The following is a 22,320-nucleotide window of genomic DNA, read 5'->3' as shown; positions in this document are numbered from 1 at the left end:
CCTGCCATGTGCTAGTTGCTATGTTAGGTAATCAGAAGTTGAAAAATAGTCTCTATATACAAGAATACCTTGGCTTTTTTTTTTTTTTTTTTTTTTTTAAGAATACCTTGTTTTATTGCACTTTGAGATACTGGGTGTTTTTGTCTTTCGTTTTTACAAACTGAAGGTTTCCTGCAGCATTGTCAAGCACCATCTTTCCTACCGCATTGGCTCACTTCATATCTCTATCACATTTTGGTAATTAGTTCAATATTTCAAACTTTTTCGCTGTGGTCATATATTTGCTATGGTGCTCTATGGTCACTGATATTGTAATTACTTTGGAGCACCACAGGCAGTGCCCATATAAGATGGCAAACTTAATAAATGTGGTACATTCTGACTTCTCTTACAGTAGCCTGCCTCTAAGTCTTCAGGTGAAATGAAGAGTTGCATATCTCTCACTTTAAATCAAAAGCTAGAAATGATTAAGCTTAGCAAGGAAGGCATGCCAAAAGCCAAGATAGCTAACTGGTCCCCTAGTTTTCAGCCTAAGTTGTAAATGCAAAGGAAAGGTTCACGAAAGAGATTAAAATGCTACTCCAGAAAACACCCGAATGGTAAGAAAGCAAACTAGCCTTATTGTTGAAATGAAGGAAGTCTGAATGTTCTGTGTAAAGATCAAATCAGCCACTGTATTCCCATAAGCCAAAGCCTAATCCATAGCAAGGCCCTAATGCTCTTTAATTCTGTGAAGGCTGAAGGACTTAAGGAAGCCACAAAAGAAAAGTTGGAATCTAGCAGAGGTTGGTTAATGTACAGTCCATGACATAAAAGTACAAAGTGAAGCAGCAAGTGCTGATAGAGAAGCAGCAAGAAGTTATCCAGAAGATCTAGCTAAGATCATTAATGAAGGTGGATACTATATTAATAGATTTTTAATGTAGAGGAGACAGCCTTCTGTTACAAGATGCATTTGACCAAATGATCAAACTGTAGTGGATGAAGTGTTGCTTCTTTTTTTTTTTTTAATTTTATTTTTTATTTTATTTTTTGAAGTGTTGCTTCTTATGGATAAGCAAAGAAAGTAGTTTCTTGAGATGGTATCTACTCCTTGTGATGATGCTGTGAAGATTACTGAAATGACAATGAAGGTTTTAGAATATTCTATAAACTTATACTTGATAAGGCAGTGGCAGGGTTTGAGAGGATGGCCTCCAGTTTTGAAAGAAATTCTACCGCAGGTAAAATGCTATCAAACAGCACTGCATGCTACAGAGAAATCATTTGTGAAAGGAAGTCAACTATGGTGGCAAACTTCACCATTGTCTTATTCTCAGAAATTGCCATAGCCACCCCAACGTTCAGCAACCACCACACATCACTCAGCAGCCATCAACACTGAAGCAAGACCGTTGGCCAGCAAAAGGAGGACCACTCTGGGGCAGCCCCAGTGGCGCAGCGGCTTAGTGCTGCCTGCAGCCTGGGGCGTGATCCTGGAGACCTGGGATCGAGTCCCACACTGGGCTCCCTGCATGGAGCCTGCTTCTCCCTCTGCCTGTGTCTCTGCCTCTCTCTCTCTGTGTGTGTCTCTATGAATAAATAAATAAAATCTTAAAAAAAAAAAAAAAAAAAGGAGGACCACTCTGCTGAAAGCTCAGATGGGGAGCATTTTATAGCAATTACTTACTATTATTTATTTATTTATTTATTTATTTATTTATTTAATAACTTACTTTTTAATTAAGATATGTGCATTGTTTTTTGAACAAAATCACACACTTAACAGACTTACAGCATGGTGTCAAACACAACTTTCACATGCACTGAGGAAACAAATTCATTTGACTGACTTTTCTGCAGTAATCGCTTTATTGCAGTGATCTGGAACTGAAGGTGCAACATCAGGTATGTCTGTATCGACCTAATGAAATAGGTAGTATACCCACTCCCACTGTAAACTGAGGAAGCAGGCTGATTGAGGATAAGATGCCCGTGGTCTCAGAGCTAGTGAGAGAATGAAGATGCAAGGCCCAGTTAGTGCATTCAAGCTTTTAGCTATTCTTGTGCACGGCCTATTTGGCATTAGCTTAAGCAGCCAACTATTTTTTTGTTTGTGTGTAAAACTTACTTGGAGTAGCACTTATAGTTCTTTTACTTTTTCCAGGTTTGGAAAACCCATCTGCGTAGAGATGCTTCTTTCTTTCTGCAGGTACCTTTGAATCTTCATTACCTGAATCCAAAGATACAGAACTAATCAAAGATTTTGCAACAAGTTCTCCCTATTAAGAAACATATAGAAGTTGGGGGTGCCCAGCTGGTTCAGTCGGAGTATACAACTCTTCGTCTCAGGGTCATGAGTTCAAGTTCCACAGTGGGTGTAGAGATGACTGAAATAAAACTTAAAAAAAGAAGGTCTAGAAGTTAACATGAGGGCATTTTCATGTGATGGAGTCTGCCAAGGTGATAGAAAAAATGAGCACAAAGAATGAGTTACAGTATCACCACATAGATCATATGCTTCAAGTAGGCAGAAATTTTATGCTTCCTGTCTAGAAGTTACGTAAATATACGAGAAATGGAAGAACACTTTTTCAAATGGTAGAGCATGTGACTCTTGATCTGAGACCCAAGTTAGGGAGAGAGATTATTTAAAAATAAAATCTTAAAAAAAAAAAAAAAAAGATTCCACAATGCCACCAACCTAAGAAACATCCTTACTATTAGCATTTTGGCATATTTCCTCAGGTCCTCCACTTCCATACTTGTTTTTATTCTTTAAATCCAGCTAAAATCATGGTGTTATGTATTGGCTATTCTTCCTCACAACCATATTTTGGTATCTTTTTCAACTTGAGGCAATTTACTTAAAAATATCAAAGTGGGTGCAGTACCTGGGTGGTTTAGTCAGTTAGATGTCTGCCTTCAGTTCAGGTCATGATCCCAGGGTCCTGGCATCAAGCCCCACATCAGCCTCCCTGCTTGGCAGGGAGCCTGCTTCTCAGTCTTCTCCCTGCTCATGCTCTCTCTCACTCTCTCAAATAAATAAATAAATAAATAAAAATCTTTAAGGGCAGCCCCGGTGGTGCAGCGGTTTAGCGCTGCCTGCAGCCCAGGGTGTGATCCTGGAGACCCTGGATCGAGTCCCACGTCGGGCTCTCTGCATGGAGCCTGCTTCTCCCTTTGCCTGTGTCTCTGCCTCTCATTCTCTGTCTCTATGAATAAATAAATAAAATCTTAAAAAAAAAATCCAAGTGGGTTTTCAAGAAATATTACTTATAAAGATGTCATTCATACTGAAGGTTTCCCAATGCATCCATAAAACATAAAAGAATAACTGGATAGAGCAGGAAGGGCTGGAGCTTCTGCTTAGACCTTGGCTCTAAAACCAGAAAGGTAAAGTTTCATGCAAAACAGGGTATTTGGAATGGAATAGAAAATTGAGAAAAAAACAACTTCACAAAGAAGCAACTCAGCAGAGTGATAAGCTGCTAACAAGCCACGACTTGTGCCTTCTGGAGGCAATGACTGACAATCACTCTGTGGAATTTCTGCCAAAAGTGCATGATCTAAATCTAACCCTCAGCACATATTAGACAAACCAAGGCAGAGACACCCCTAAAACTGGCCTGTGTTAAAAAATGTAAAGGTCTAAACAAAAAACAAACAAACAAAAAACACACACACAGGGCAGCCCCAGTGGCGCAGCGGTTTAGCGCCGCCTGCAGGCCAGGGTGTGATCCTGGAGACCCTGGATCCAGTCCCATGTCAGGCTCTCTGCATGGGGCCTGCTTCTCCCTCTGCCTGTGTCTCTGCCTCTCTCTCTGTCTCTATGAATAAATAAATAAAAATCTTAAAACAAACAAACACACACACACAGAAAGGGAAACATCCTCAAAGACAAAGGAAGACTGAAGTTAGAGTAAACTACTCCAGGCTATAGTAGACTAAAGAGACAGCAGGATGAAATCCAAGTGCCAAGATTTTCCTTTGCTTTAATGGCCATGACTAGAATAAATCATGAAACCTAAATAAGGTCATATATAGAACCATTTAGCAATTCTCACACTTCTAGTCTCATATTCTTAAAAATTATGGAGGACCCTCCCCCCATTTTTGTTTACATTCTATTTATCAGTATGGGCCATTAGATATTACAATCAAAACATTAAAAAAATCTGATATACTAAAAAACAATGTTCTTGTATGTTTAATAAATTTATGAAAAATGGCTAAGATGTTTAAAACAAAAATAGTGAGGAGATATTTTCACAATTTACTTAATGTCTGATAGCTGGATTCTGTTATTTGCTTCTGCATACAGTATGTTATGATATAGAAGTATAGATGAAAACAAATCTTGCTACAAACAGGTAGTTGAGGGAGAGTACTGTAATGCTAAGCCTTTTCAAGTAACTGCATATTCTTCTGATACTATGTTAAGTACCACTTGACAAGTGGTAGTTTCTTAAAGGTTAGTTGCAATGTGGAATATGAATCCATACCAATGAGATTTTGTATTCTGTATCCCATATATTTGTGAGAAAGTCTTGTGGGTTGGGACGCCTGGGTGGCTTAGCGGTTGAGTGTCACCTTTGGCTCAGGGAGTGGTCTTGGGGCACCGGGATCGGGATCAAGTCCCACATGGGGCTCCCTGCGGGGAGTCTGCCTCTCCTGCCTGTGTCTCTCATGAATAAATAAATAAACTCTTAAAAACAAACAAACAAAAAGTCTTGTGGGTCTATTTTTGTTTGTTTTATTTTAAGCTCTACGTCCCACATTGAGCTTGAACTCTCAACCCGGAGATCAAGAGTTGCATGCTCTACCAACTGAGCCAGCCATGCAGCTGACCCTAACATACTTTGTTTTAAGAAACAAACACTGAGGGGCACCTGGATGGCTCAGCGGTTGAGTGTCTGCCTTCGGCGCAGGAGGTGATCCCAGGGTTCCGGAATCGAGTCCCACATTGGGCTCCTTGCAGGAAGCCTGCTTCTCCCTCTGCCTGTATCTCCGCCTTTCTCTCTCTGTACTTCCCATGAATAAATAAATAAAATTGTAAAACAAAACAAAAACAAACACTGAAGTATTTAGGGTTAAGGGGCACATTTCTGCAACTTACTCTCAGGGAACAAAACGTATACAATACCTGTATGGATGCATATATGTATATAAATATAAATAGAGAAGGGCCAAAGTAAATGTGGCAAAAACATTAACATTTCAGACATCAAGAACATAGCAACACTTGGTACTATTCTTGCAACTTTAAGTCTGAAATTATGTCAAAATAAGTTTAAAAAAGACCTCTCACCAGAAACGATGTGATCCTATTTTTTGCTCTTCAAACAGCCTGTGTTTCATTACATGAACTTAACATGTCCATGCTTGTTTCTCCATGCCCTTGAACCCGGGCCCTGCAGCTAAGTCTCCCTGACAAGACAATTGGCGGAATAGCAGATACCAGTATTTCCACCGCCACTTCTGACTCTTTGTCATTTCTATCTTGCTGTAAATCATGAGTTTAAAATGGGCTTATGAGGAATATGCATCAAAATTCCCCAGGGTGTTTATTAAAAATTGAAGGCTTGCAGGCTCAGTATCAGACACTCTACCTCTGGTAACTTTCTATATTTAGTAAGACATTCAAAATTCTAGGGAAGAAGGGAAGGCTCAGCATTAGAAATTCTGTGCAATAACTGCACGGTGGCCATGGAAGTGGGTCATCTCCACCCCTCAGGCTCTGCCTCAGGTGCGCAGACACGGTTGCTGGGGAAAAATGGACACAGAGACACTGTGGGAGTTGACAGGGTTCCCAAGGAACGAAATCATAAAGCGTCAAATCCTGTTAGGTCTGGGGGAACTGAAGTTTTCTGGTCTCATTGAAACAAACTTTTAGTTGATAAACTTTAGGGGATAAGTTTTTAGAAAGTTAGAGACTAAGTATACGTTTATCATAATAAAAGAGGCAACTCTACTGGGAAGGTAGACTTTGCAGCCCCCTTTTAACGGTCTTTGTTGAGAAGACCATCAGCTTTGGGTATCTGGGTCTGGAGTAGGCCAGAAAGAGCTAATGGTGATGAGCAGAGCCCTCATTTTGTCAGACTAGAGATCAACTTCCCTGAACTTTCCAGCTGCCAATCTTACTCTGTTTTTATCCACAACAGTACTAAAGATGACTTGATGGTCTACTGTATCTGGTTTAAACTTTCGCTTTCATCGCAGAACACTTAGGAGTTCTAAAGCATGGTGTTATGGGTTGAACTGTGTTCCTCAGAAAGGTATGTTGAAATTTTTTTTTTAAACTGTTATGACTCTCACTTTTTAAATTTTCATTTATTTATGATAGAGAGAGAAAGAGAGAGAGAGAGAGAGAGAGAGAGGCAGAGACACAGGCAGAGGGAGAAGCAGGCTCCATGCACCAGGACCCCGACGTGGGATTCGATCCCCGGTCTCCAGGATCGCGCCCTAGGTCAAAGGCAGGCAGGCGCTAAACCGCTGCGCCACCCAGGGATCCCTGTATGTTGAAATATTAAGTGTAAGAAACAGTAATAGGACTTCAAGAAAAAGCTTCTCGTTTGTTATGGTAGTCCTAGGAAATGAACACACATGGGTCCCCTAGGAATATCAGGGTTTTGTTTTTACTTATTTGGCATACCATTTATTCTTCTTTTTCCTGTGGAAACTGCATTCTCCTCTCCTTGGTTCTCATCTAGTGGTGAAGGAACTTCTCCAACAGTTCTGAGATCCTGGTTTTCCTGCTTCTCTGGATCCTGGAAGTCAGTGTGATCACTTATTTTTATCTCTGAATGATCCTGCTACAAATGTTAAAAGGGAATAAATGATAAAAAGTCACCACTGCCTTCCAAAGATAAGCACCCAAATTGACAAGGGGCTAAAGGAAGTAGGAGAAGTAGATTTCTGAGTGGCAGATTTGGGAATAGGACATACTAGGACCACTGAAAAGCATAAATGGCAAAACAGCTCTCTGAGAGATGAGAAATTATCAGTCTAAATGGATAGTCTAACAGCCAATGGATTATAGGGAACTAGAAAATAAAAATTAGGACTGTGAATCTTAAAAAAACGGGGGGGCAGGGGGCAGCCCACGTGACTCAGTGGTTTAGCGTTGCCTTCAGCCCAGGGTGTGATCCTGGAGACCTGGGAGGGAGACAAGTCCCACATCAGGCTCCCTGGATGGAGCCTGCTTCTGCCTCTGCCTGTGTGTCTGCCTCTCTCTCTCTGTCTCTCTCATGAATAAATAAAATCTTTAAAAAAAAATTAGGACTGTGTTTTGTAAAGTTACATTTGGATGAGAGGATAAAAAAGAATAAAATCAGAGTCCTCTCAAAGTAACTGGAGGGGTGGTGGACACCTGGGTGGCTCAGTGGTTTAGTATCTGCCTTCGGCTCAGGTTGTGATCCCGCGTCCTCGGATCGAGTCCCACATGGGGCTCCCTGCATGCAGCCTGCTTCTCCCTCTGCCTATGTCTCTGCCTCTCCTGAATTAAAAAAGTAGTAATGAGGGAAGTGCCTGGCTAATCCTATGACCATTCTGCTGAATGACCAATGAAGAGTGAGCACTAGATCAAAGGCCAGGTTGAAAAGAAAAAAAAAAACCTTACTGATACTGGTTTCTCTTTCCTTCTTATTATCCCTTACTTAAGTGAGTGTTTAATTCATTTTCATATTTATTTGACCAATATTGAACTTGTGCTTAATCCTTAGTGAGTGTTTCCAAGAGTTAGCACCCAGGGTGTGAGGATGACCAGTGTGGCCTCGGGTCTGTGCTTTCATGGAGCACACAGTTTACAACCATTTGATACCAAAGAAATTCAGATCGAAAGTTTCCTAAGAATATACCAATTTTGGCACAGGTGGTGGTCAAGATTGGTACACGTCCATTCACCTGGGAGTCAGGGTTCTTGCACCTTCTCCTTGTTTTGGTGATGTGGCCAACCGGCTCCCTCTTAGCTTGTTCCTGGCTGCTCATCTGCATCTCAGTCTCATCCCAGGAGGATGCAGAAGTTTGAGTTCCATTCTAAAAAGAAAGACATTAATCTTCCATGTCCTATTTTTAGAGTTATAATGTGCAGGAAGAATCAGAATTTAAACTAAATATAAACCGTATTTTACAAAAGGTAATTTTAAAACTGTCTTGTACTAAATTATAGGCCTGAAGAAGAATTTTAGAGGGTTTGAGAAGAAGCAATCTCATTTAACAATCCCAGCTTAGTGGCAGGTTCGCATCCTCCCAGTGGATGGCGGCTCCCCGGTGGTGGCTGCTTGCTTGACTTGGTCTGGGTCCTGTGCCAGACTTTGTCCCTGGCATGCATAGCCCCATCCAGGAAGAAGCTCTGATGTGTGAATCGTGAGTTTGCTCAAGCAAGTCAGACACCTCCCACGGAATAACTAGACCTGAGGACTAAGATGGAAGAGCTGGATGAGTAGAAGGCCAGGGCCAGCTCCCAAGCCCCCCAACAGGGCTCTCTCAGGAAGGCCGTGGCTGCTGCCCTGGCCCTGGATGGGGAATCCACAATGGGTTGCAGGAAAGAGTCCCGCCCAAAATCTATCATCATCTCCTGGTCAGAAAATGAGAAACTGGAGGAGCCTGGGGAACTAGAAGGTGGAGACCAGCCTGATGAAGAGGAGGCAGATGATTTTCTAGACTATCCTACGGATGATGACATATGGAACATGCCCGTGGACAGTTGCTATGTCACATTAACTGGCACCATCATACGAGGAAAGAAAAAGGGCCAGATGGTGGACATCCACGTCACACTGACAGAGAAGGAGCTGCAAGAATTGACCAAGCCTCAAGGGTCATCAAGGGAGATAACACCTGAAGACATAAAGGCCTGCCAAATGGGAGGAGACCGTGGGCCCTGTTTGGTCCTCTGGACGCTGGTCGGTCTGCCTGTGGTCTTTATTCTCTCTTTTGTTGTCTTTCTTTCTTTCCTTTCTTATCTATTTATTTATTTTTGTTGTTGTCTCTTTCTACTATGGCACGATCACCTGGTACAACATCTTCCTTGTGTATAACGAGGAGAGGACCTTCTGGCACAAGATCTCATGTTGCCCTTGCCTCATTCTCTTCTATCCAGTGCTCATCATGGCCATGGCCTCTTCCCTGGGCCTCTATGCCGCTGTGGTCCAGCTCTTATGGTCCAGGGGAGCATGGTGGCAAGCTGCCCGGGACATGGAGAAAGGCTTCTATGTTGGCTCTGCAGCAAGCTAGGTCTGGAGGGCTGTTCTCCCTACAGCATTGTAGGGTTGCTTAAATCGGACAATATTCTAGGCAATCTCTCCAACAAGGACCCCACCCAGGAAGTAGAAACTTCCACTGTCTAAACTTCCAAAAACTTATGTCCTTCTCTCATCTCAGTAGCCTATATGTTGTCTTCCAATTGCAGAAGATTCTTGCTTTAAATTAGCCCCCTACCTCTTTCAGTTCTGGAAAATTGTAGCCCCACTGTTCTGTTCTACCATCTCAGTGGTTCCAGGAGGGCAGGGAACAGAAAAGCAATTTATGCCAAAGCTGTCTATCCATGGATGAATTCTCATTTCCTGCCCTAAAATAACCATTGATCTGGGACAAGGAGCTCAGTTTTAAGTTCAGGAGTTTGAAGATGTTACCGGTCCCTGGAAACCAGGGGAGTATGTGACTAAATGTGACAGGGGAAAACGGAGGCTCCAGGGAGACCAAGTTCACCAAAAAGATCATAAGTAGGATGGAGAGAAACACTTAGGACAGGGCTACCACAGTACAGCAGGATGTGAAGATTTTTGTGCATTTCTTAGATTTTAATATAGTGGCATGCAATTCAAATCCTAAAATATCAGTAGTTTAAACAAGATAGAAGTTTCATTCTTTCTTGCACAGAAGTCTGGAGGCCGACCATCGGGGTACCTGACCAAGTCATCCAAATCCCAGGCTTTATTCCCCTATCATTAGGAGGATGTAGCCCTTTTTTTCCTTTTAAGGAGACTTCGGGGAAGTCTCACTCAACACTTCCTATATTTCATTGGCCAGGCCTTAGTCACACAACCTCACAGGCAAGAGAGCCTGAGAAATGTAGTCTTTTGGTTAAGCAGCTATAGTCTAGGCTAAATATATGGGTTCCACTAATTTAAGCAAAAAAAAGAAAACATGGCTATTTTGGTAGGCATAAAGAGTCTCTGCCTCCTGGTAATTATTTAAATATATTCAGATCCCAACCTGCTAATACAGTTGTGTTTATTTATTTATTCAGAACTGAATGTTACATAGAGAATTTATAATAGATACTAGCTATATATACTGTTTATATGCTACCAATAGATATTAGCAGCTCATGTACTTTGCAATTAAGTCTGTAATGTCATGTGGTTTCAGGGTTTTTAGAAAGGAAGAGTTGAATATAATTAGTAGCATAACTTTTTTCCTGTAGTGAAGGCAGGACTGGGGAGTGATATTTAATACAACCTACATATTAAAGACTGTGGAGGGAGGGATTGCAAACTTCCCCCAACAGGTTTCAGTAGCCCTAACTGCTCAAAGACAGGATTAGCTTTCTGTTGTTTGGCAAGACCTCACAGCCTCATTCACTCAGACCCTGCTGGAATATCTTGGCTGTGCTGTGAAAATTGTGTCCTCCTGGCCACTAAGGGGTGTACACCAGATAAATCTAGATTCATAGAATCTGAACTTTTTTTTCCTATTTAAATTTAGTCCAGAGGGTGTCTAATTTCAAAAAAAATCAAATCCCAAGAGATGAAGCAGATTTTTTTTTTTTTTTTTTGGAGGTTTGGGTCTTTACAAGAACACCTGATGCGCATTTCTTGTTGACGTCTCAGGAAGAAGCACTGTTAAGAACTGTGAATCAAACCAGATGGGTCAGTAGTGCTCTCCTACAGAAGGACAGGGACATTTGCCTAAAGTATGCTGAACACCATTTTCAGAAGAACGCCTTTTAAAAACAATAGAAAAAAAAATAAAAAAATAAAAACAATAGAAACAAGAACTATAATTAGTTTCACACAAAACAAAACTGCCCAGCATTTTGAAAGTAACCTTGGTGTTCTCTGGTGCTTTTGCAAAAATGTAAACAATTGAAATGAAGACCAAGAAAATAAAAATAAAAATGAATTAAAAAAAAACCAAAACAACCCCAGCTTAAAAATTAGGCTAAGAAAGCATTCAAAGTTTTCTTAGTGTGAGTAAATAAGCAAATTAGCATTAATTTTTTTGAATAGACACCGTGCTCTAATAATTACAACTAACATCACACCTTGTAATATTGGGGTACACATTCACATGAGTTATCTCATTTATTCCTCAAAGACTATGAGATAGGTACTAACCTTATTCTCAGTTCACAGAAGGGGAAACTGAGGCTTGGAGTCTAACTCATCCAAAGCCAAAATAAGGGAGTTAGTGAGACTGACACCTGTACAACCATACACTAAAAGAGCTACATTATCAGAACAGTATGGTACAAGTACCAGAATATCCCACACAGACTTATTTATATAAGAACTCATCGTTTGATAACAGTTGTCCTTCATATTAATGGGGGAAGACTAGATTCATGATTCAACATTTGATGCAGAGAAAACTATGCTTTTTATCTTTTTGGTGGGGGGAGGGAAATGAACCTTGATCCTTTTTTGTCCACACCAAAATGCAATCTGGATGGGTAAAAGACTTAAATGTAAAAAAACTATGGAAGCACTAGGGAAAAAAAATAGGCGAGGCTTGGTTTGCTTTTGGTGTTTTTGTTTTTATACATGAATTTTAATTTTTTGAAATAGACTAATATTATACACATGTGGCTAAAAAAAATTATGAAGTACTGAAGAGATTATAATGGAAAGCCGCTGCCTCTGCCCTGGCCTCCCATTTCCAGGGCTTCGCTGCAGGTGGTTGCTTATGCAGCACGTGCAGTTTGTTGGGGGGGCGGGGGGGGGCACTCATTTGTATTTGCAGTAGCCATTTGTAGTGCCTATCATGGGCTACAGCTTAGCTCACTGGTCCCAGTCTCCTCTCCCATCTTCTTCCTGAGAGCACCACACCACTTCACTCTATTAGCTACCTTTGCTGCTTTAAAGACTCTGAAAACTTTAAATCTCGTCCCACAGCTACATAAAACATCCTGTAAGATCCAAATACAGAATCCTTCTACTTTTTTACCTCTTGTCTTTTCTTGCTCAATGTCTATCATCTATTCTCAAGTCGTTAACATTAATAGCTTGTTATATAACCTTAATTGAATCATCTGTGCCTTGTCTGTGTAGCTTGATTCCAGTTTATAAATCATTAAAGTTCTTGAGGCTTTTTTTTTAAAGCTTTTGTTTTCTGAGTCATCTGGGTCTCCTTTAGGGTCATCTTTTTATTTATCTTAAGCTCTCTCACACTGCAGGCTTCCCCTCAAATGTTTGCTGTTGGCTGTCTACCCTATTTCAAAACAAGAAAAACCTCCTTAGGGGCTTGGATGTGTGGGAGGGCCTTATCTGGTGGGGTCAGATCTACTAAGGTCCTTAGGTGAGGAGGAGGCTGTTATGCAAGGGAATCCTTGAATGCCAGAAGACAGGCCTTAGCTTGATAGTATTGAAATTCCTTACAGAGAAACCTTCCAGTATTTTAAACAGTATTGACACCTGGCACTCTCACATGGAAGTGGTGGGTAGAGTGCTTTGTATACTGATTTTTCACTTCATTGCACTGTGGTGCCTAGACCCCATCCTCTGAGAGCTGATTTAGTTGGCTTGGGGCTTGATAAGGCCTATATATATATAACCATTTGTAAAAAGCTCCCCAAATGATTCTCTCATATATCCTGCAATGAGAACCACAATATAAATATAAAATGTATGTGTTGGAAGTCAATAAGGAGGCTTAGAGAATGGCATATTTAGACTTCTGTATGTTACAGAAGTGAAATAGTTCTAAGTGATATAAAGTCCAGGATGAAGACTGGCAAGGAAAGTTACAGGAGCTTAGGGCACCTGAGTGGCTCAGTGATTGAGGGTCTGCCTTCAGCTCAGGTAGTGATCCCAGGGTCCTGGGATTGAGTCCCACATAAAAAAAAAAAAGTTACAGGAGCTAAGGAACAAGGAGACAAGGGTGGTAAAGGACATCTAGATGTACCCGTCAATTCACCCCAAAGAAGGTCAGCAAATGAAAGGTGAAAACAGGTAAACAAATTCAAAGGTGGGATACATGAGAGTAGAAAGATGCTATCTGGATCCCACTTCCCAACTCCCTGGATAGCCATATGGAAGAAAAAAACTGCTTCCACTATAGAAGTGACATCTTTGGGTTACAGGTATTGTTGGAATATAGAGACACTTTTATTTTATTTTTTTTTAATTTTAATTTTTATTTATGATAGTCACACAGAGAGAGAGAGAGAGAGGCGCAGAGACATAGGCAGAGGGAGAAGCAGGCTCCATGCACCGGGAGCCCGACGTGGGATTCGATCCCGAGTCTCCAGGATTGCGCCCTGGGCCAAAGGCAGGCGCCAAACCGCTGCACCACCCAGGGGTCCCGAGAGACACTTTCAAAGTACTTATTTAGGGCAGCCTCGGTGGCTTAGCGGTTTAGCGCCATCTTTAGCCTGGGGCGTGATCCTGGAGTCCCAGGATCGAGTCCCATGTCGAGCTCCCTGCATGGAGCCCTGCTTCTCCCTCTGTCTAATAAATAAATAAAAATCTTTAAGAAAAAATAAAATAAAGTACTTATTTAGCCTTCCTGCAGGGACTCCATATTAGCAGAGTGCAGGACAAGTCTGTTAGCACAACCCTGGAGATCGCTTGTTTTAATCCCATGCATCTTAAACACACTGATGTGTGGGAGGCTGACCCAGATCAACGAGGTGGTGTTCAATCCTTAATGCACCATGATGTTCCTCTAATAGACTTGTCTAACTCCAATTCTGACAAGGCCCACCTGGTTAGAGCAAGGGAGTCCTTGGCACACAGCCAGACTGACCCACATACAAAACTACTCCAACTCATATAACTAAGGCTGACCTACAGTGCAAGAACAAAGATTCCATAAGATACGATGTCCCACTCACTCAGATGTAGAAGTCTGGAAGTTTGCACATCTGTCAATTCTTGGCAACATCAATGATCTCTTTGCTATGTACTTGGACTGTGTTGACTCCTTCTGTAGCCTTAGATTAATAAACTCTGTGTCAGGTCTTCCTACCAATCTAAGCTCATTATTGAGGGGTGTGTGGGTGGTTCAGTCCTTTGAATGGTGGCTCCTGATTTCAGCTCTGGTCATGATCTTGGGGGTCCTGAGATTGAGCCATGCCACCAGCTCTCTGATCAGTGGGGAGTCTGCTGAGAATTCTTTCTTGCTCTCCACCCCGCCTCCTGTAACTGCTTATGTACATGTTTTCCCTAAAAATAAGTCAGCCTAAAGATTTATTTAAGATGTTTTTTGAGAGAAAGAGAACTTGCAAGCGAGAGCGCACAAGTGGGGTGTGGGATGAGGGGAGGTAGGATGGCGTAGAGAGGGAGAGGGAAAAGCAGACCCCAGGCTGAGGAGGGAACCTGATATGGTGCTTGATCCCAGGACCCTAGGATCATGATCTGAGCTGAAGGCAGCCGCTTAACAGGTTTCACCATCCAGGTGCCCTAAGCTCACTGTTGATAGATTCAACACTTAGGAACTCTTTATCTGACTGAATTTGGACTATCATCATGCTTTTATTTTTCATTTTTTCAAAATGGAACAGCCCTGGGATGCCTGGGTGGCTCAGCATTTGGGTGTCTGCCTTCGGCTCAGGGCATGATGCTGGGATCCAGGATTTAGTCCTGCATCGGGCTCCTTTTGGGGAGCCTGCTTCTCCCTCTGCCTGTGTCTCTGCCTATCATTCTCTGTGTCTCTCATGAATAAATAAATAAAATCTTAAAAAAAAAAAAAATGGCCTTTAAGATGAATTCGAAATACACTAATTTTAGTCTATTAACTACCATCCAAACTAAAATCTTGATTTCAAATGGCTCTAATCATGTATCCTTATTAAAAGAATTATATATATATATATATATATATTTCTCTATATATAGACAGATTGAGATCTAGTTGATGTAAATTCTTAAAGCTAGAATTCAAAATTAATCCTTTTTTGTTATTTTAGGTTAATTAAACCTGGAACCAAAATAAATTTTGCCTTACATTTTAAAAAATTTATGTATATTTTATAAGTAGACTCCATACCCAGCATGAAGCCCAATGCGGGGCTTGAACACATGACCCTGAGATCAAGACCTGAGCTGAGATCAAAAGTTGGATGCATAACCAACTGAACTACCCAGATGACCCAAAACAAATCTGAGTATTAATAATTTTAAATGTTTATAACTTGGAATATGGTTATAGAAGTAGTAAAGACAGGGAGGGGGATGAGGGAGGCCATTGGCTAGATTTTTAATTCATGTTTATCTTTACCTTCATTTCCAGATAGATAATGGATGCTTTTCAAAGCCTAGGGCTTAAGATCTTTCTGGATTTTCCTCTATTTTAAGTTTAGAATCCTGGCCCTAACACTGCACCCACGGAATACGTCAGGCCTGTCAAAAACCTTCGGTCTGAGGCAGTGATGACAACTTCCTCCCCTATTATTCTGGTTTACAGTTCACCACAAGCCACTTTCACAGGCCCTATATCATTTGATTTCTTTTTTTTTTTTCCATTTGATTTTTCTTAACATTCAATTTAGCAAAGCAGATGTTGTGTCCATTTTAAACAATAGGAAACTAAGCATTAAGGCATTTGAGTTTTCCAAGATCACATAAAAAGAAATGACAACAGCTACTTAACCTGGATTTTTGGGCTTCAAATCCTGTTCCTTCCTTGCTCACACCAAGCTAGCTCTTGTAATGTTTGGCAACTAGTAATTAATTAGCCTTTGCATTTTTATGAGAACATCTTATTCAACACGTTACTCACTACTAGGCAGTTGCTCTATAACAAATAGTTATTATGAAAGGATTTATTACCAATAATGATCTCTTTGGGGATAAACAGCATGTCTTGAGTTTCACTAGTTGTCTTTTTTTATTTTTTATTTTTTTTACACTAGTTGTCTTTACCACTCATTATTTAAATATAGTTGCTGTAGTAATAGGTGATTTAAAAAAAAAAATCTTACTTACCTGACTCTCATTTTCTTTTTTTGCTTCGTCTTTAAGGTAGGCTTTCAAGGCTTTTAACAACTTGTCTGCCTGCAGGAGAGTTAAAGACTGTATCAGTAGGGCCAGAAATCAAGTAACCAAAACAGATACATTATTAACTTTCCTGTTTTTGAGGATAATTATTTTCCTGTTCTTATATTCCTCCAGTGTCCTCTGGGCAGGCTCTGGGAACAGAGGGACGACCAAGACAGAACTGGCCCCACACAGATTTCACAGGCAAATGGGGAAGTCAGGCAGGGAAAGAGCCATGACGACTGAGAGCTGAGAGACAGTATGAGGAGGCCCAGACTGTGGTGCAGGAACACAGATAGGCTCAGCTGCCAAGGTCTGGGCTGGCGGGATAGACGTCATCAGGTAACTGGACATGCCAGTTCTAAGATGAAGGCACAATGTCTGTAGTTGCTGAGGTCTGAAGGATGAACACGACAGCAGTGGCCAGAGGGACGAGGTAAAGATATGGCACGGGAAGGCAAGAAGGAGGGTGGAGATTGGGGAACTCAAGTTCAGTGTGGCTGGAACATGGAATGGTTAAGGGAAAGGGAGAGAAGACACTGTAAAAGGGGGCGGGGGCCAATCCTGCCAGGCCTTGTAAGCCTGTGAGAGTAGGAACCCTCAGAGCAAAAGGCAGTGTCTGAAGAGTCTATAGCAGTGCAGCAGGGGGACCAATTTTGCAGTACTCTAGCTGTACAATGTGCCAGATGCATTTGATGGCAGAAAGACAGAAGTCAGGAGAGCAGCTGGGAGGCTGTTATAAGGAAACCAGAAAGGACCGTGGCCTGAGCTGGAGCCTGGGCTAAGGCAATTATGGACATATTAGAAACCTTTTTAGGAAGTAAAATCAGGGGATCCCTGGGTGGCGCAGAGGTTTGGCGCCTGCCTTTGGCCCGGGGCACGGTCCTGGAGACCCAGGATCGAATCCCACGTCGGGCTCCCGGTGCATGGAGCCTGCTTCTCCCTCTGCCTGTGTCTCTGCCTCTCTCTCTCTCTATCATAAATTAAAAAATTAAAAAAAAATTTAAAAAAAAAAAAAAAAGGAAGTAAAATCAGTATGAACATAGGGGTTGAGGAGTAATGAGACTTTATTACACCCAGGTTTCTGGCTTGGACACCTGATGGAACATGCTGGGGGTCTCTCAGATGGGGAATGCCAAACACAGACAGGCTTGGGAGGAGGATGGTTACAGGTCCCTGGAGCAAAGGGACCCCTAGTTTCTCTTCCTACCACAAGAAACCTTCCCTTTCTGAAAGAGATATACTAATCTGATTGATTATATTTTCTTGTGCTTTTAAAAAGTCAAGCATATTGGTTGGGTTGTCTTTTCCTCCTCTTCCACTCAGCCATGCAGCTGAGAACCAGATATTTTCTTTGCAATGTGGGTCCAGCCACCACATCTCATACCATTTATTACAGGCCATGTGTCCAGGAGAGGGGCAGAGATCCAAATTTGGTTTGGGCTTTAGGGGACAGGTGTGAAGCACATCCCCCAGCCAGTTTACCAGTATGCCCTACATCAAGTTCTCAGGCACCATACCAGCTCGTAATAAAGTGGTGCTTATTTCCTATTTGCTGTTGTTCCTTGAATCTCTCTTGGGATCTTCTCTGTGAAAGGGGTGATTGGCAGGGCAGAATTCAGCTATTCTTGGTTCTTCAATAATTTTTTCCCCAACTACTTCATCTGTTGACATATAAAAAGCTATAGATATTTAATACATACAATTTCACGTGTTTGAAAGTAAATGTATACCTGCAAAACCATTATTACAATCATAAGCTTCTTTGTCACCAATAGTTTCCTTCTGCTCTCTTTGGGTTTTGTTTTTTTCTGGTTTTAAGAACACTTTGTAGGGATCCCTGGGTGGCGCAGCGGTTTAGCGCCTGCCTTTGGCCCAGGGCGCGATCCTGGAGACTCGGGATCGAATCCCACGTCGGGCTCCCGGTGCATGGAGCCTGCTTCTCCCTCTGCCTATGTCTCTGCCTCTCTCTCTCTCTGTGAGACTATCATAAATAAATAAAAAAGAACACTTTGCATAAGACCTATCTTTGCACATTACGTATACCATACAGTATTATTAATCACAGGCTCTCCATTGTACAGTTTCCAGAACACTTTCTTAAAATAACACAAAACCTCATCAAATATGTGACAATGATGAAACAAGGTACCTGTGGCAGGGCCAAATCAGGGCATGTTAACAGGTTAAATATTATGGGGTGATGCTCAAGAGAGCTGAGGAGGAGGTACAGGTGTTAGTATCAGCACTACTCCCTCATCCCCTTCAACAAGCATTTATCATGCTGCATACTGTTCCAGGCAACGCAGAGGCAGTGATGAACCAGAGAGACAAGGTTTCCACTCTCTAGGAACTTCCAGGGGTGGGCTACTGGGGAAACAGCCTATTAATGAAATGAGCTAAAAATAAGGGATATGACATCAGGTGCTACCAGAAAATTAAACTGGGGACTGGGTTGGGTTGCTACCTGAGTTAGAAGAGTCAGGAAAGGCCTCTCAGATGTGGTGACTTTTAAGTGGAAATGTGAACAAGCAGCAGGTGAAGATGTGGGGAGAGCATTCCATTAGAGGGCACATCAAGCCCTGAGGTGGGCTGGTGAACTGAAGGACAGAAAGAAGCCAGTGTCGTGAGCATGGTGAACACTGGGGTGAACCAGAGCAGAGAGGCCAGAAGGAACCAGAGGCTGGGTCAAGTAGAGGGGTACAGGCCACAACAACATGTGAGTTTCTTCCTAATAACTTTTTATTACAAAAACGTCAAGTCCACAGAAAAACTGAAACAGTACAATAAACACTCTTGTCCTCCACACCTAGATTCAGCAATCACTAATATGGTCTCATATTTGCCTCATGTATATAATATGTATTTCTTGCCAATCTCTTTGAAAATAAGTTCCAGTCATCACGATATTTTCCCACTAAATACATCAGCCACACCTCCTAAAAATAAGGGGCTGTTCTCCTATATAACCTCTAATGTGTTATCATACCTAGGAAAAATATTAATTTCCTAATATCCTCTGATATGTAGCCCCAAATCAAATTTCCTCAATTGTGTCAAATTTTAACTGTTTTCTTTTTTAAAAATTTCCCTCCAAATCAGGAGCAAACAAAGTTTCTCACATTACATTGGCAGGAGTCTGGATTTTATTTTAGGTGTGAGGCACCTAAAATAATTAGGTAAGAGCAATTTCAGTAGAAAAGAAAAAAGAAATTGAGCAGTAAATGAAAGACAAATGGTCAGGGAAAAGGTTTTTATTTTTATTTTTCTTAAAGGCTATTAAGGCCTGATTGCATGCAGCTGAATGGGAGAAACTGATGTGGGAGAGGAGCTAATTGCAGGTATGTAGCCCTAGAGGTGGGAACAAGGATCCCCAGCACAAACAGCAAGGCTGCCTTTAGGCAAAGGTAGAGTACAAGGGGACAGGTATGGGATGGCCTGAGGGTTTGATGGTGGAAAGATGTGCAAATGCTCAGCTGACTGTATCCATTTTTCCATAAACTATGAGGAAAAGTCATCAAGGGGAAAGGGAGCCAATTTGAGGTGAGAAGATAGTAAATAATTGTCCTCAAAAACAGGAAGGTTAATGACTACCAAGGAAGCATAGGAGAATCAAATGCCCATTTTACAATTTATGGTCATAAATTTGAATCCATTCAACAAGGTTAGGGGATTTTCTACAGGCAGGGTCAGCTGGTTAGGGGGGGGAAGGAGAGGGACATAACCACAGTACCTTATTATACCTAACAAAATTAAATATACCTTAATTTGATAACTAGTCCAAGTTTAATTTTCTTCAATTGTCTCAAACGGGTCTTTCTATATAGTTGCTTATAATAATGCCTTATATGGTCAACCATGGGAAATAGTACCTCTCAATAAGTATTTATTAACACCCACTGTGTGCCAGGTACTGTGTGCTAGATAGGCAATGGGGTCTATAGTGACCAGAAATATTTTACTATTCCACTCTATGAAAACAGGTGATAATCGGCTAACCCAGATCAGGTACCTGAAGAGAACTACAAGAGGGACTTTTAGAAAAAGATCTCACGGGCAGATCTCAGCGGTTTAGCGCCGCCTTCAGCCCAGGGTGTGATCCTGGAGACCCGGGATCGAGCCCCGCGTCAAGCTCCCTGCATGGAGCCTGCTTCTCCCTCTGCCTGTGTCTCTGCCCCTCTCTCTCTCCCTGTGTCTCTCATGAATAAATAAATAAAATCTTTTTTAAAAAAAAGAAAAGAAAAAGATCTTACTTGCGGTAACTCTTCAGAAACCCAAACGGTAATTGAGGCCTTCATGTAATCCAGAGCTCTGAATTTAGGAAGCCTCCACTGTAACTCTCTTGCCACTGTCTGGAGCATTATTCTAGCACTGCCAACAAGCTGAAAATAATTATTCAGCATCTCCTATATAAGATATACTGCCTTAGTGTTGTAAAGACCTTCCAAGGAGCATGGATAAGATTCTTGTTCAAGGAACTTAACTTTTAGTGGAGAGGATAACACGATACACAACCAGAGTGCAAGGAGAAAGCCTACAAGTGCTCAAAGAGAGTACCTGAAATTAAACTGCTTTAAAAGCATATAGTGGGGCAGCCCGGGTGGCTCAGCGGTTTAGCGCCACCTTCAGCCCAGGGCGTGATCCTGGAGACCCAGGATCGAGTTCCACATCAGGCTCCCTGCATGGAGCCTGCTTCTCCCTCTGCCTGTGTCTCTGCCTCTCTCTCCCTCTGTGTGTGTGACTATCATAAATAAATAAAAATTAAAAAAAAAAAAAGGAATTAAGGCTTTGTTTATGAAGTAGTATTGGGGATGCCATTAAAAAAAACTACAGCTCAGGAGCAGCTGGGTAGCTCAGTGCTTGACCGTCCGCCTTTGGCTCAGGTGGTGATGGGGGTCCTGGGATCCAGTCCCGCATCAGGCTCCCCACAGGGAGCCTGCTTCTCTCTCTGCCTAGGTCTCTGCGACTCTCATGAATAAATAAAATCTTACCTCCAAAGACACTCCTTTACCATAAGCCCTAACAGGTACCTGGGCACTGATTAGTTTTTTTAAAATCTCTTAAAAACATTTGTAATGCCTGATTTAGGCATTACGCAGTGTACATACCACGCCCTGCAGAGCACACCTCCAGAGTACCCGTAAGTATTCTGTGGGAAAACTCCACTAAAGAACATATAGGCCCCAGAAAAAAAAAAAAAAAAAAGAACATATAGGCCCCAATTCCAAATTGCATCCCCACATTTTCCCCTCAACGTTTTGCAGCGTCGGAGTCAAAGGCCTTACCAGTTCTGAAACAGAACACTAGCACAATGGTAATAACAAAATAACGATCAATTCTAGGTCAGGGCTGCGTTATAAAAACTTCTCCACGCGGTGGTCCTCTAAAAAAGTCATCCTTTCCTCCAGGTCCTCCAATTGAGTATTAAGGGGTTTGGGGCTCATTTACAATTCACAGAATTGTTGCTGTTCCGATTTTTCCAAAAGCCAAGACAATGATTTCCGCGACCGCCTAACAACCTGAATTAGACACAGCATCCCTGAGCCTGCATTTCCTAGATTAACTCCGGAGTACTTCTAATAAAGCCAAACCAAACAAACCTTTTTTAAGTCAAGGCCTATGTGATCCCCCAGAAAAGTCAGCCTCAAAATAAGGCGGATACTATGGCCTCCTCTCCGTTTTGCGTAGTTGGAGGGACAGCTAGCTCCGTCCGCCCGGGGCGGAGCGGGCTCCCGTTCAGTCCTTTCCCACCAGGTCTCCCAGAGGCCGCCCTTAATGCCCCGCGCGTTACCCGCTTCGTACCCTCAGGTTAGCCCGGAGGCCGAGACTCTTGGCCAAGTTCTGCAGGTCGCTGTACTTGAAGGAGTCAAGCTCCTCAAGGGAGGGTATGGCCATGGCGAGCTGCATCCAGGCGACCACGCAGAGGACGGGTACCCCACACACAGCAAAGCAGTTCAAAACTCGGGCGCCACGGAGAGCGTTGGCCAAACCGAGCTTTATAGAGAGTTTAAATTGAAAATACTGCACTGCTATTGGTTAAAAATGCCGTGAAGGCGGGGTTTCCTGGCGCTGACCAATAGAAACAACGATGCTCCACCCATCAGCCGCCAGTTTCCCCCACCCCCCAACAACGCTTGGG

General features: G+C 42.2%; 1 protein-coding gene across 8 annotated transcripts in view; it reads right to left on the bottom strand.

The window, feature by feature from the left end:
* The window catches only part of NUSAP1 (nucleolar and spindle associated protein 1), a 77,424-nt gene that overhangs the window by 16,778 nt on the left and 38,326 nt on the right, over positions 1 to 22,320 (bottom strand). The window contains exons 1-7 of one of the 8 annotated variants that reach the window (XM_077880691.1): positions 21,984 to 22,214; positions 17,702 to 17,845; positions 16,131 to 16,199; positions 7,885 to 8,016; positions 6,635 to 6,794; positions 4,872 to 5,003; positions 2,111 to 2,212 (exon numbers count right to left, since the gene is read on the bottom strand). In XM_077880691.1, the coding sequence (XP_077736817.1) occupies positions 2,111 to 2,212; positions 4,872 to 5,003; positions 6,635 to 6,794; positions 7,885 to 7,974 (484 nt within the window). In that variant the 5' untranslated portion in view covers positions 7,975 to 8,016; positions 16,131 to 16,199; positions 17,702 to 17,845; positions 21,984 to 22,214. Of the gene's footprint in view, positions 1 to 2,110; positions 2,213 to 4,871; positions 5,004 to 6,634; positions 6,795 to 7,884; positions 8,017 to 16,130; positions 16,200 to 17,701; positions 17,846 to 17,914; positions 17,942 to 21,983; positions 22,235 to 22,320 lie in introns of those variants that run through there. The other 7 variants (XM_077880685.1, XM_077880686.1, XM_077880684.1 and 4 more) reach the window with 7 other exon arrangements.

This window comes from Canis aureus, chromosome 32 (genome assembly GCF_053574225.1).
Source record: "Canis aureus isolate CA01 chromosome 32, VMU_Caureus_v.1.0, whole genome shotgun sequence".
NCBI classification, from domain to species: Eukaryota; Metazoa; Chordata; class Mammalia; order Carnivora; family Canidae; genus Canis; species Canis aureus.
Note: the sequence above shows the minus strand (reverse complement) of the source record. Positions and strands in the feature narration are given on the sequence as shown.